At 40.8% G+C, this 15,431-nt stretch overlaps 1 protein-coding gene across 1 annotated transcript in view; it reads right to left on the bottom strand.

The window, feature by feature from the left end:
* The window catches only part of LOC139461941 (uncharacterized), a 28,646-nt gene extending 17,123 nt beyond the window's left edge, over positions 1-11,523 (bottom strand). The window contains exons 1-6 of the mRNA XM_071243427.1: positions 11,424-11,523; positions 3,947-3,966; positions 3,115-3,196; positions 2,593-2,684; positions 1,830-1,920; positions 880-1,016 (exon numbers count right to left, since the gene is read on the bottom strand). Coding sequence (XP_071099528.1) covers positions 880-1,016; positions 1,830-1,920; positions 2,593-2,684; positions 3,115-3,196; positions 3,947-3,966; positions 11,424-11,484 — 483 coding nt within the window. The 5' untranslated portion in view covers positions 11,485-11,523. The remainder of the gene's footprint in view (positions 1-879; positions 1,017-1,829; positions 1,921-2,592; positions 2,685-3,114; positions 3,197-3,946; positions 3,967-11,423) is intronic.
* Between the last annotated feature and the right edge of the window lie 3,908 nt (positions 11,524-15,431).

The raw sequence follows: 15,431 nt of genomic DNA on the forward strand, positions 1-15,431 counted from the left end.
CCACAAATCACAGCCTGAATCCGTAACCGATAAACACCATATCGAATTACATGAAGCCTGATACTGGAATGCATCTTACGGTTACATATAAACTGTTTGTTTTCGTTGTTTGTTTGTTGTTTAACGCCTCACTCCACCTATATGACGGCGATCTGTACATAATCGAGACACGATGACATGCTTCAACCCAGTCAGCTATCCTGACCACCCTATTCCGTTAGTCGCCTCTTACGACAAGCATAGTCGCCTTTTACAGCAGGCATGGGTTGCTGAAATTCTATTCTACCCCGGATCTTCTTCTCCGTTTCTGTACATAGTTGTATACAAAAGATATGCATTTCAATATTCTTCATTGTTTTTCACGTCAATACCGAAAGGGAAATCAAAACAGTGTGTGACGAAATCACAACTCGAGCCCACCAGCTTTGATGAGGTGGAGACAAACCAAGATTAATTTGCAGGGTTCCAACTCAGCTTTGGTAACAAGCATAGCCATAATGACTAAATCAGTGCTGTTCCTGAATAAAAGGACCGTCTACGGGGTGTAGTGGATAGATCGTCTGCCCGCGGACCGGAAGGTCGTTGGTTCGATCCTCATACCAAAAGATGGTGCTTTTTGTTACACTGCCTAGCGCTGGGCATTAAGGGGGATAAAACAAGGACTGGTCGGCTCAAAGTACATTGTGCCTGTGAAGGAAATCCTTGTTAAACTGCGGCATGGTATCTCCGTGAGCTAGCACTATAAAACTGGCATAAGTCCGAGCAAGTTTTGGCAGCCAAACGCACACCTCACCTTACCATAAATAAAGGCGACAAAGCTGGCTGTGTTAAATACATGCTGAGTAATTTGGGGGTGGGGTCTATAACCTTATAATTTACCTGTGTGTAATGCCCCACTTTGTCTGGTACGTTATTTCCGTTATACGTGAAGGACTTGACCTCCGAGTGCCAGCCTGCTATAGATTGTGTCCAGTTTCGGTAGTCCATTGCCCAATTTTGGCCAATCTGGTACACCCCTGATCAACCCATAAGTTCATGTATGTAGTCTTTCATTAACGACCATTTTGGGCACAGGTACTGTGCTGAAAGACTGAGGATCATACTCGGGGAAGAGAAAGAGACAATAAAATCAAAGAACTCAAGTTTCATTGAATGAGATAGTGAGTGAGTTTGAAATTAACGCCGCTGTGAAAAGTATTTCAGTTATAAAACGGCTTGTCAGCTTGACATGGGAGGACAGCCGAAAGAAACGAACTGCATTGACGTGCAGAACTTCCGTAAACTATCGAGCACGGGTGTGGTGCTGACAAAACAAGAGTGAGTGAGCGTGAGCGAGTGAGTTGGGCTTATTTGACAGTAATCCAGTTATATCACGGCGTGTCAGTTTAATTTGGGAGGAAAGTCCGACGTGCTAGATCTCATACCATTACCACTTTTGTGAAACACACGAGCACGGATATGGTGCTGACAAGCCTAGAAACATAATCTGGTTGAACAGGGATTTAAACCCGTGTCAAAACAAGAATCTCGAACTCGAAACCACGTAAAGTATATCCTATCACTGGTTAGGGCCCTGGACAATTAAGTATGGCGCCGTGATATATAAACCACCATGACATCCCTGTCTACACGTGTTAAAGGAAGATGGTTGTATTAAATATACATACATTGTATCCATAACAATAGACATATATGTTAATGTTGACTCTATTGATTCAAACATGTTTTGTATTCATGTAAGATATAAATAATAGCAGTTTATGTTATTCTGTTTTATGTTTCACCATGAAATATCATGTAAGAATTCCTGTCCAATATGTTTGACGTACCGGGGATGTTTCTCTTGCCCATGGCGTCATGTTCCACCTTGCAGTTGCTCGCCCAGGCCTGAGCTATGAGCGCCAGTTCCTCGTTCCAGTACTAGAACACAGCACCACACGATTTCAGTTGCAACAGAAAAGCGTAAATGATCATTTTGGCTAATAAGAGAATAATCATAAATGTGTTAATATTGTTGTAATGTTCCTTACTTTCTTACCAATGTATAACCCACAATGAAGAACAAAATTAATTAAATGGTTCAATCTATGTTTATTTCATTTAATCAGTATATATTGTATACGCTTCATGTAATCATCCTAGATTATGCAGCATAGTGAATGCTTTTCATCACAAATGCACGTACGGTGTGAATGACCAAACGTGTACAAGGTTATACCCGGCTTTTTTATGAATCCTGTCTTTACAACGACTTAAACACATTTCAAGTTACATGACCCATACATATTTAGACTTCGACTACAACTCAAAAGTTTGTTATTGTGTTCTGCAATAAAATTGCGAATAATCGGTATCTCCGCTGAATTCTGAAAAAAATGTTTTATTGCAATAATTGTGATTTTTCTTGCACTATCACGCCGTAAACACGGGCTATGACAATACTATCAAGTACATCTACAATGTACAATATGCACTGGGATGCTGCACTGTGAATGAATTGCAGATTCATGTAGGCTGCACCAGAGGTCGAATAATAATCATTTAAAATATTTTTGTCGAGGTACATTAACATCTATGTTGAGGTTTACATACCACTTTCAGCATATTGGTTGCTGTCGGTTGAACGTTGCTTCTATATCGGTTGTGTTCGTCGATGATGATTTTCTTTTCATTTTCACTTACACCTGAAATGAATCAAATAATGATTTGTTTGTATATTAACTCCGACAGTGTATTTCTTTTTCATTTATTTCGTATGATATAATAATACTCAACATACATGTGCAGACTGGTATACATTCAAACAAACAAAATGTAATATTTATGTGTTCAAGCTGTCAATCATACTTTCAAAACAAAGGATTCATTCTGTGGCAATTCATTGTTTATATGTAGTAGTTTGTATAAAAATGTATAGAAAGGGTAAATAAATAACAGCACTGCTTAAGTACCAGGTGATCAATCCCACTGCCCAGCATGTCCGACCCTACCGATAGCACCAGTCTGGGCGAGATGGCAATCCTATTTATGAGAACAAATAACGCGACTGTCATGCATATCGTAATACACTTTTTGTAAACTGCGATTAGATAATGCCCTGCAACACTGACATACCTGACACTTTAACAAGAGGTGAGGGCTTGAGACATGCTGTGTGTCCGGGTACTTGTTTCAGCCTTTCAGTACATGCTGTTGCCTGAAATGATAAATAAATAAATATTATTATTAATAATAATAATAATAATAATAATAAAAATAATAATAATAATGAAAGGCTATTTATATTGCACATATATCCATACCACTCAGGGGCATGCTCAAAACGCTATTATTACCCCGATCACCGAATCAGTGTGCACTCAACAATCATTCTCAGTTCAGCTCCCTGGGGAGTATACAATCCAAGCTACCCGTTAGGAGCTAGAAGGTAAACATCCATCTAATCCTACCGGGTACCCATTCACTGCTGGGGGAACAGAGACACATTTCGAACAAAGTCACTTGCCCTTCAGTGTGGGACATGGCCGAAAACCAAGAACTCTAAGGAGCCAAGCTGCTGAAACGCGGTCACCGATCTAAGTACTCTCCACTACCGACGTTGCTTAACTTCACTTGATTTGTGACCTGTGCGACCACGAAAATTAAAAGCGAATTGAATTCAAAATTGAAGCAAACGTCTCATCAGCCTAATGTCTAACTGTCTGAGATTCAGTGACCAAAGGCGCCGAGGGTTGTTGTTCATAGTTGTGTCCCTCAGTCGTTCAAGGAGACTCTTGAACGTGGGTTTGAATCCGATATTCATCCCGATTATGATCCTTGGTCTCCCATCACCATACCCGTGCTCGTGGGATACACGTGTGTCAAAAACAACCTTGACCTGCGTTACTGTTTGTTTCCTCCTGTTTTCTCACAATTATATAACTAAATACTGTTCAAGAATACTTACAGTTGGTGTGCTTTCAGGTCCTGCAAAAGAGGCAACAATATATATATGGTATATATGGGTTACATTTAACAAGGTCAGATTATCAATGGGCAATACGATGCCACAGAAATGCGTCAGCTGAGCGACGAACCCCTTCCCAAAGCCACAAGAAATCTCAGCTAAAAGCAGAGTCGATTGGACGATTCCGACTGTATCAAAAGCATGTTTTTTTGTAATCAATATCAAATAGTGATGATACCAGGCATTCTCGAAAAGGTGAGAGTATCCTATCCAACAGGTGGCATCCATCGCAAACACATGCAAAGGCATTTAAATTATTATAAAGGAGTGCTCCGTTCAGGTGGATGCAGTTGCTGATTGTGGCACTGTTTTACTTCCTTGTACTGATCCAGCACCCTCTGAATCTCTACCTTAAACTCACTCATGCGTGGTGGAGATTTTGTCACAAACAAGGAACTTTTCGATTTCCCCTCGTCAATAACACTCTTTGTATGGGATGTCCATGTCAGGCAAAATGCTTATAATGTTAGTTGAGGAGTTGTTTCATTAGAGACCCGGCTCAGCTGTGATACGACCGCCTCCGTGGTCTAGTGGTAGAGCGTCCGCCCGGAGAGCGGAAGGTTCACAGCTCGACCCCTGGCCGCGTCATGCCAAAAGACGTGACGGTTAAAAGATGGCCCTTCTTGATGGCACTCGCAATTAAGGGGCTGGTCAAGGACTGGTCGGCTCGGAGTCAGTGTACTGTGTCTGAGAAGGGTATTCATCAAGTCCCATCCCAACAAGTCCAATCTTTTAACATCTTTTGGTATCACGGGGCCGGGATCAAACCACCGACCCACCAAGTGGACACTCTATCCAATAGACCACGGATGCGGTCGCTTCTAATTATAAGTGTGCCACATGGTCCCGCGAATATCCTACAGAATAAACTTGACTCAGACATGACTGATCTGAACTCGTGTGTGAAGCACTGAGTGATTTAACATCATTTTTTTAGAGAGGTAGCTAGATTCGTCGATGCTCTAACTGTGACTCATGAGTGAGTGAATGTTGGTTTTATCCGCATCGGTAATATTGCAGTTATTCGCGGTTAGGTGGACGACTTTTTTGTAAATGCTTGATAAAGGGGCTTGGTTGAAAGCGATAAAACCCGTTCGTCGATTGTACGATTCCGACCATATCATAAGCATATTTCGTAGTGAATCCAGGCGTTCGCGGAAAGGTGAGCGTATCCTGCCCATCGGTCGCACCCGTCACAAACACATGCAAAGGCAAGTCAAATGTTCACCTGCAAAAACATTGGAACATTTGGTACAAGTCACTGATACGTTAAATTTGGAAATATATTCAATATGTCTACCATACCATAAAACCTTTTAAAAGCTTTACTGAAGGCTTTGACTGTTCTAACAGCTTCTGAGCAAGAGTCCATGTTGGTTCGGTAGTACCTACAATGCTGTGAAATCAGACCCCAAAGGGCTGGAGCTACAAACATATTGCTCGACATAAAGGAAAAGTTAACTATTGGAAAGTTGAATCCCTCTTGTCTCGTGGGGAGTTGTGCATTGCATGATTTGTATCGCAATCGTACAATGTGCATTACCTCTGTAAGATACACATACACTTGACATGCGCAAACATTAATAAAGAAGGATATAATTAACACGCATATTCTAGATTAATTGTCACACGATTCAATGCATCTTCCCGAGACAAGAGCGTTAGCTGACTATAAAAGTCAAGTTTCCAACCTTGCCTAACTAGGCTTGAATTCCGGCGTTACACTAACGCGTCCATGGATAAGCCATCGCGAAACGAACGTAAAATCGCGTAACGAACGAGACAATCGGTTCATAAACAACATGGATTTCAACGCGCAGATTTCGGTCGACTGCAGGATTTGCGAAGCATGTGTATCGTCAACAGATATTTTGCAAATCTTTTCATGTTTTTAATCAAGGTCCTCACAGGATTTGGTGCACTTTGCGGGTAAACCCCTGTTTTATAACAATATTGATCATGATTATCGATCAGATTGTCTTAACTGTGGCCCGCCGCTTTGTTTGAAGCAAATGCAAGTGATATGAGAGATTGAATCTGATTGGTCAGTTGGAGGGACATACAAGTGACATAACTCGTAATCGTAATAGCCACTGGTGACGCTATGATCGAGCCAGGAAATGCAAGGCCAGTTCGGCATGGGTGGAAACTTGACTTTATAGTCAGATGGCGCCCTTGCCTCGGGAGGATGGATACAATGTGTTGTTATCAGTTACTCCGCATTACAACGTTATAAATCTATTACGTCAACGCCAGAGAATAGCCAGTCTCGATTATCGGACGAAACAAATTTCATTGGCCGTAAAGGGCACACAAGTGGTGAAAACTACATGAATGCATCACTGAAAATCAGTGATGACACCAGGTGTCCTATCCTAACAAACTCCATATCTACATGTAGACGCAGATAGTTGAAGGCCTGTGCTTCGTCGTACCAAACGACGTTATAAGACGGTACTTGTTAGCTCAGCATTAAGGGGACATGCCAAGGAAAGGTCAATTTGGAGTAAGTACCCTGTGGCTGTGAGGGGTATCGATGTTAAACCACAGCACGGCATAGCAGTGGGCTAGCACTATAGAGCAGGCTTTAGTCCGGACTAGTGAGTGAGTGAGTATGGTTTTACGCCGCTTTTAGCAATATTCCAGCAATATCACGGCGGTCTTCGGCGTTACGAGCGAACGCTTTAACCACTAGGCTACCCGACCGCCCCTTAGTCCGGGCTAGTACATGAGCTAAACATACATGCGTGCATGCATAATCTTGAACGCGCAGTTAAACCCTCTTCACCTCACCACACGTGGACGCTGACATCATGTCAGTAGATGGCGTACCACGCAGAAACAGTGAAACCAGTCGGCGTCGACGGACTTGATAACCTGACTCCGTGAGGTCGTCTGACGTACTCACTGAAAACCACTTTCAGGTGACAACATAGATATCGCCCATCCACGATACTAAACATCCTCTTATCGGCGTACCTATCGTACACCGACATACGTCATGATGCCGACCTACAAGGCCACGCCTTAATTACCTTGTGGCACTTAGGTCAAATGACGCAATTACATTCCAATATCTGGCTGTAATGTCAGGATCCCTTCACACGAATTGTTTAAACAGGTTAGTCTATTTGGTTCAGGTAAACGGATATTCGAAAACTTCTGGCAAATATGCTCAAGGCATGCCTAACCCTTGTTCCCTAAGATGTATATGCGACTGATTATTACACAGATTATACAGCAGCATTAATACAGAATGAGTGAGTATGGTTTTACGCCGCTTTGGGCAATATTCCAGCAATATCACGTCGAGGGACATCAGAAGTGGGCTTCACACATTGTATTAATACAGAACCCTGGCTGTTCCTTAACGCACAGGTCATATAAGATGTTTTTTTAAAACAAGTCAAACCAAATAGAATTTTCTGTAAACTTTATGGTCTATATCTTTGATACTTCAGAGTAAGTGAGTGAGTTAGGTTTAACGCCGCTTTTAACAGTATTACAGTTATATCACGGCGTGTCAGCTTAATGGGAGGAAAACCCGAAGTGATGCAGGTCTCAGACGTTTACCGCTTCGGTGAAACCCACGAGCACGGGTATGGTGTTGACAAACCTCGAAACATAATTGGAGCGAACCGGGATTCGAACCCACAATCATAGATTTCTGGCGTGCCCAAGGGACACAACTCTGTACAGCGAATCGCGGCGCCTTAGACGATTGGGCCACCCGTGCCCCCTTATACTTCAGAGTTTCTCCCGCATGTGTGTTTGGGTGACTGCTACACTGTGGTATTAATCAATGTAAACAGTTTGATAACACAAAGTAGAGGATCATTATATATAAATATTGATACCAAGTATCAGAAGAAAGAAAAGTGTTGACAGCAAACATCCTATGCAATAACGTTTATGTCTGTAAATCGCATCATCAAGACACATCCTACAATTTGCACATGCGTTGGGTGTCATTCCTGATTTTGAGACTTTCACGGAAGGTCGTGGACTTATGTGGACTTAAGTCTCTGTGGACTTATTTCTGTCAACCTTATTGATTCTGCTTATCATACAATCGTGATTAACTTCTTTGCATTCATTGTTTATGTATGAAATACCGAGGAAGCGAGGAGCGTCTACGTATTATTGACATGCTGGAAACTGTCAGAAGCCAGCGTGCTGTGACCAATACATTCAATTAACGGTTGAAGATCGAACCAGGGCAGCCCAGGTCAACGACGAGAGTACAGGGTCGTTTGATCCGAAACCAGGCTCTACGAAATCGAGCTCAAACGGCGAATTAAATTGCTGCAATCTTTGATCGGGCTACTGGAGCACCAGGTACGAATCAGACGATTACAAATCGTCTTCCTGTAGTTCATCTCAATGTTCGACGGTCACATACAAATCATCATATTGCCAAATTACGTCAGTGGTGTACACAACGTCGAAACTGGGTAATCGTTGCTGGTCAATGGTCATATGCATTTTCATATAAGTCCCGATTCATTTAACACTTCTTTGACGGACGTGGTCGTGTTTGGCGACGTCGAAATGAACGCCATGCCAATGTCAACCTGAGGCCTCAGTACAGAGACTTTGCTTTGGATTGGTTATGGCGAGGAGTGGCATCACTATGACAAAGCGAACCCCACTCAATATTGTGCAAGGAAGGGTAATTTAACAGTACTATCGGGACACCATACTGACACGCTTTATTGTCCATTTTGTAAGGTGTTTTGGTCGAAGTTTTGTCTTTCAGGGCGACAATGCCCATGCTCACCGTGCACAAATCGTCAATGTTCACCTCCAGCGGCACAACCACCATAGAATGCCATGGCCAGCAATGAGCCCTCATCTTTCCCCAAGTGCACACATATGGGACATGATAGGGATTCGTGTTCGTCAACGTCATAGGCCGCCGACCATGTTGGCCGAACTTGGCCAGGCACTGCAAGATGAGTGGGGCAGGCTCCCTCAAATCGCCTTTGGGAGCCTCATACGCAGTATGCCTCGTCGAGTGAATGAATGTTTGACCAGTCGTGGCGGTATTACCTACTACTGAGCCATAAACGTTAACTTTAAAATTCCGATATACAGTAAACTACGTTTATAATGAACACGCTTATAACGAACTGACAGATATAACGAACTTACTTTTTGGCCCCGACTATTTGCTGTAGTTATGCTTTATATATGCTTATAACGAACTACGGTTATAACGAACTAAAATTGGTAGTCCCTTTGAGTTCGTTATAACCGTAGTTTACTGTAAGCCCTATCGTCCTCCGAGATCGTTCATGGTCATAACCTCTATTGTCATATGTCACCACCGGTTGTAATGTGTTCCCAATTCATTCATTATTATCATACAACTATTACTAGAAACTGATATATCTTACACTTTTGGAAACTTAACTTATTTCTTACTTTCAGCCCTACTTTTTTAAGAGTATATAGAATTACCGGGTGCCCACCACGTTTATGCTGTGTGTTGCACTCATGTCAGGTTTAGTGTATCAAACTGCATGAACTTAATGTTGACATAAGATCTGTAATAGCAAGATTGTCAGTTCGTTTAAAGTTATTCCTTTAATCAAATGTACAACAAAACTCTTCCCTGCAATGAATTATCTATGTCCTGGATACATATTGTATTGGTTCATGTCAAATAATGTCTACTGCCTTTTACGTTGTCTGTAACCTATACAACCAACAGTTACACTTTTATGTAAATTGTGAGTGAGTGAGTGAGTGAGTTTGGTTTTACGCCGCTTTTAGCAATATTCCAGCAATATCACGGCGGGGGACACCAGAAATGGGCTTCACACATTGTACCCATGTCGGGATTCGAACCCGGGTCTTCGGCGTGACGAGCGAACGCTTTAACCACTAGGCTACCCGACCGCCCCTGTAAATTGTGCGAGAAGCCTGAGCTACCCGTAGAGCAGAACATGATTGCCGCTTTCGCGAACACCTGGTGTCAACACTGATTTTCAGTAATCCATTCTTTTACGCCCAATGTACAGTAAACTACGTTTATAACGAACTGACGGATATAACAAACTGTTTTTTGGTCCCGTTCATTTGCTGTATACATGCTAAACTGTGCTTATAACGAACAACGGTTATAACGAACTAAATTCACTGGTCCCTTTGAGTTCGTTATTACCGTACTTTACTGTAATCTGTTTCGTTAGATAATCGTGACTGATTTTTTTCTGGCGTTGAAGGGTATTTTATATTTTAGGGAAATTACATGTCCATTTACTTGTATGTTTTTTTCTGTCCAATTCAATATTGGGCAAATATACTTTCCCAACAAGTCGTTTATCATTAATATGAAGAAATGTTTTGACAGAATTATGATTAATGTCCAAATTCTAGAATTCAGATAAAATAAACATTGGCCATTATAATGTCATTAAATCAATACTGTATAAAATTCAAATCAAAAACGTGACATGCACTGAAAAGCCGAGTAATATCGTGCTTATCAGTTAGTGTTTAGATTGGATTGGTTTTTCCCTTGACGTTTTAATATGAACAGTCCAGTTCACGTATGAATCGCTATCTTAATCCACATGAGTTGACGGGCCTCGCCCACTATTGAATCACAGATAAGAAAATAGATTGACATGTTGACGAAAACACTATTGATCGTGCACATAATAGTCTCTTTCGTCTCTGAAACGCACATTTCCACATATGTCATTTCAGGTCCTCCTATAGCATCGCCTCTTTTAGGTAGAAGCAATTAAACAATGTCCGCTTTAAGTGAAACAGCGTCCCAAAGTGTGGCCTCAATGTTGCATTACGACTCAACACAGAGTCCTTGGAAGACTATCACAAATATAACGACGAAATACATGTACACACTGACACACAGACATATGGTGTATCGCCACAATGTGGATATTATCAGTAACGCTTTTTCTAGTGTGATGTAGATAGCACTTTTTCACCTGTGCATATCTGATTTTATCATAGCTTTTCGTGTACGTGATGCAGGCATAACATTGTTTCATGGCGTACAAGAGCACGCATGTATGAAAAGGACATAGTCACTAAACTATTGCAGAAAATTAAATAACTGTTTCAGTCTAAATTTATAATTCATAAGGATTGAATGTTTTTTTGTCATTATCACAACAAATATACCAGCGTTTATAAACTGAGAATGTGTGTTTTTACAAAGTCGCCGTTTGTCTTTACGTATCAATTACCGGTTAACAAAGACCCGTTTGACTTTTTTAGTAGCATCCCTGAAGACTTATATGTATATATTGGTCGCCGCAAAAAAATAGTAATAATATAACACCTCTTTGTTCTCCATAAACAAAGAAACAAAAACAGTGTATTCACATAACAACAATTGGAATTATTGATAACAGAAAATGAAGAATCAATCAATACTTACCAGTTGCTCCACATCTCTCCCCGGCTACAAACAACCATAGCAACACGATCTTAAACATCATTCTGAACGTGTGGTAGAGATCAAATCAAACTTAATTGAACTTCTCCTATTTTATTTTTCTTGCAACGTGGACGGATATGGGCATGCGCAGAGGGTTTATGGAGTTGATAAATTGTCAGATAACAACCGTCCATACGCCCAGGCCCGCTATGTCGTTCCTCATACATAGACACGCGCCGTTTCTTATCAGTTGCGGAGAAAACAAACAGCAAAAGACGAGTTTAAATACACTTAACAACAACTACATTAAATAGCCATTGATCTAACCTCTTACTTATCATTCCACGGGTTTGAAACAATTAAATGGAAACATAAAATATAATAAATAATTTTTTTCTCAAACATATACGTTAACGGGGTTGGCATTGTCCACTTTAGTAGAAAAACACACATTGATATCACTCGAAATGACTTTAACATTTATCAGTTGATCAAGTGTTGCACGCGCCTGTGGTCACTCTATTTCTATTACCGCATTCGAATAACGTTCTCCTTTCTTTGAGGCAAATTTAACATTTTCAATGTGCCGGGTGACTGCTTCTTAAAAACTTAAAACTGTATTGCATTTGACGTAATAATATCATGTCATTAGTGGCATCTTATCTATCCAGTGTCTCCGGGGGATCTAACAGCAGAAAGACATGTATTTTATGTTCGTCCTACAGCTCTACATAATAAAATCAAGCATACAATAGGAGCTTATATATAGAAAAACAATATTACAGCTCCCATATAATGTTATAACAGCCGGTACAAAACTAAATGATAGAGTTATCAGGACTTTACTCAATATAAGAAATGCTATCTGCGTTGTAATATAACAAACATCAAGTTTGGGCAGTGACATTTACGACGCACAACAGGTTTAAAATGTTTGGGCACTTGTTATGAAGGTAAATCTAAGATCATTGTATAATGGACATTGAAAAATTGAAAAAAACATAGTCTTCATCTTCAATATGATCATTACAGATAAAACACACTCTGTCTTTTATATTTTAGTATTACTAAACATATCTGCCATATCTGAGTCTCAAAGCTGCAGGACCACATCTCAGTTTGGCAAAGACAGAACGGTAACTCCGGGACATACAGCCATTGACATATATTTCACAGAAAAAACAAACTTGAAATATCCTGTATGTACTGAGCTTACTTGTACCAATACGAACATTATTTTTCAATAAACGTTCCTGCAAGCTTATCAGATACCTTTCCATAAGAACATCCTGCATTTTGCTTGCATTAGCTGTCGTATTAAAAACAGTGGTGTGTTAAATATATACTGAGTGCTGAAGTCGGCCAACTTTGCCGAAAAACGTGAGTTTCAATTCCTACTATTAGCGGCCTTCCTTTCCGCCCATAGAAAGACATGTTTATTTAATCGATCAGGCATATTTGTAAAACGACACCACTGTCTAGCTATACATATCCACTGACTTACAATCGGAGGTATCCACCCTGTGTCTCTATATAGAGCTAGATTAGGTGCATATCTGCACATACCGAAAAAAACACCTGATAGCCTGGTGGTAAAGTGCATTAACTGCAGATACATCAGACACGATTACCCCTTACGGACGCGCCGTAACTAAGAGATGACCACACAATAGTGCCATATATAACTTGAAGTGTTGCAAAGCACACATCCGATTGTCTTAAATTTGAAAATAAGTAGGCCTTAATCTCTGTCAGCTGAGATTGCCACAGCCTTGACATTGCGTTGAATTCAAGATGTGCTCAGTCAGCGATAAACCCTGGCAGCTTTAATCTGAAGCCGAACCAGCAACAACAAACTGCTCTGTGTTCTTGGGACACAAGGATTTCTAAAATGTACAATATGAGACTTTTCATAGTTTCATACCTCTTATTTAAAATGTGTAGCAATTTCTTCAAGTCATCTTCAGATTCTGTCAATAAAATATTATCATCGGCATATGCTAAGGCTGAAATAATGGTACCACAAAAAATTAATGCTAACTTGGGAATCAATCATGACATCAAGAAAGTCTTTGATGACAAAACTGAACATTATAGAAGAAGCAAAATGAGATATAAACATACCATCTACTCGCACCTACATTTCTAAAAAATGTCAAATATGCGGAGGTGACTCCTTATTTAAAACATAAGGAGGACATGGATAAGATGAGGATACAATAACGTGTGTACACCATGTCATTGATGGCATATCAGCGTCTCACTGTCGTTCAGCTTCTGTTTGCAGATTTACATCGAAGAATTGTACTTATACAGAACCGTAGCTTGGGAGGGTGTGTGTGTGTGTGAAAATATGCAACTTTAGAACATTGATCTTTCGAACATGATATTATATATAGTCAGTTGCAAAAATATTTTAAGTAATGTGAGATAACAAACATGTAAGATGTTCCTTAAAGTCATAATAGGTGAACGTTTTATCCAGCCAATCCGCATCGAGGCTCCTAAATTATGGGTACGAGTGAACGAAGCATTCAGACAAACATATCTGATTTCTGTATCTCTAAAATTGCTGTAATCGGGGAGTTCCGAATTCACATTCTGTGGTTTCTGAGCGCTGTGCCAAAAAGGGGTATATGTCTGTGGTGGGTTATTTTGCTAAGCTCGCAATTTTGAATCTAGAAATTAAGCCAAATAGTTTTAGAAAGCTTACACTCTGATTGTATCATGAAGCCACGAATACTTCATTTAGACTGGGGGTGTGGGGGTCGAGGTTGGGGGTTAGGGAGGGGTAGGGGGCGGGGGTAGGGATGGGGAGGGGGTGGGGGGTAGGGAGGGGGTGTTGGGTGGGGGTAGCTTAAAGGCCGTTAGGCGTTCGCCTGATTCAACCTTCTATGGAGATGTCCTTAGATCTTCACGCAGAGGTGTATCCGAGTAAAAGATCTGATTAAATTCGATTGCCTTGAATTAATATGTGCCATATTTTGTCCTTCATTTGTATTGACATTAATTCACTTTTTTCATTGTTGTTAAAAGGGATTCGTGGTCCCTGACACGTATAATACAGACTGAGTGTTTTGAGACAACGCATTTTAATAGACAATGAAGACATGTGTTGGAGGTACTTAATCCGTTTTATAAGTGAGTTCATAATTCAAACGGATGAAGGCGGAAAGAAATAAGGGAATGAAAGAGTACGTGACTATATCAATGGAACTGCCATTAACTTTCATCGGAAACATAAATTTGAAACGTCTGTAAAATACGCTTATCAACATGTCCCATCAATTGCTTGAGTGAGTGAGTATGGTTTTACGCCGCTTTTAGGAATATTCCAGAAATATCACGGCGGGGGACACCAGAAATGGGCTTCACACATTGTGCCCATGTCGGGAATCGAACCCGGGTCTTCGGCGTGACGGGCTAACGCTTTTACAACTAGGCTCGATTGCTTGAGATATGAGTCTGTTGAACTATTTCAAATGGTTCAAATGTCAGTTGCCTACGATATGATTGTCTGTCCTTGAATTGAATATGACGAGATGACCCAATAAGCCCTTGTGCTGCGTGTGCAAAGGAGATTATTCACAGATGTACGTGTTTTGTATGAAATTATAAACCGAAATAGTTGTACCATATTTGTATTTCCAAATTGATTTTTAATCCAAATTCGTTGTGTTTCAACATGCAAAAAAAGAAGTACAAGCCAAACGATGTCACAGAGATGTTCGGGTGGGAAGCAGATAGAAGTAACTCGTAACCATCAGAGAAGCCATAAGGAAGGCCACTGCTTGATGCTACAGTCATGGTACATCACTTCAAGGGAGGTAACTCATCCAGCCTAGATAACGCAAGTTGTTAATGGTCGGCTCAGCTACACCAACCAACCGAGACAACTCGGGCTAGGACGAGTCCAAATTTATTACCCGGGTACCCGACCCCTATTACCCGAGCCTACCCGAGTACCCACTGCAAGTCTCAAGAGTAGGGAACAAAATGTCTGATTGG

Source organism: Haliotis cracherodii, unplaced genomic scaffold (genome assembly GCF_022045235.1).
Source record: "Haliotis cracherodii isolate W230 unplaced genomic scaffold, xgHalCrac1.p SCAF_15, whole genome shotgun sequence".
In the NCBI taxonomy this organism is placed as follows: Eukaryota; Metazoa; Mollusca; class Gastropoda; order Lepetellida; family Haliotidae; genus Haliotis; species Haliotis cracherodii.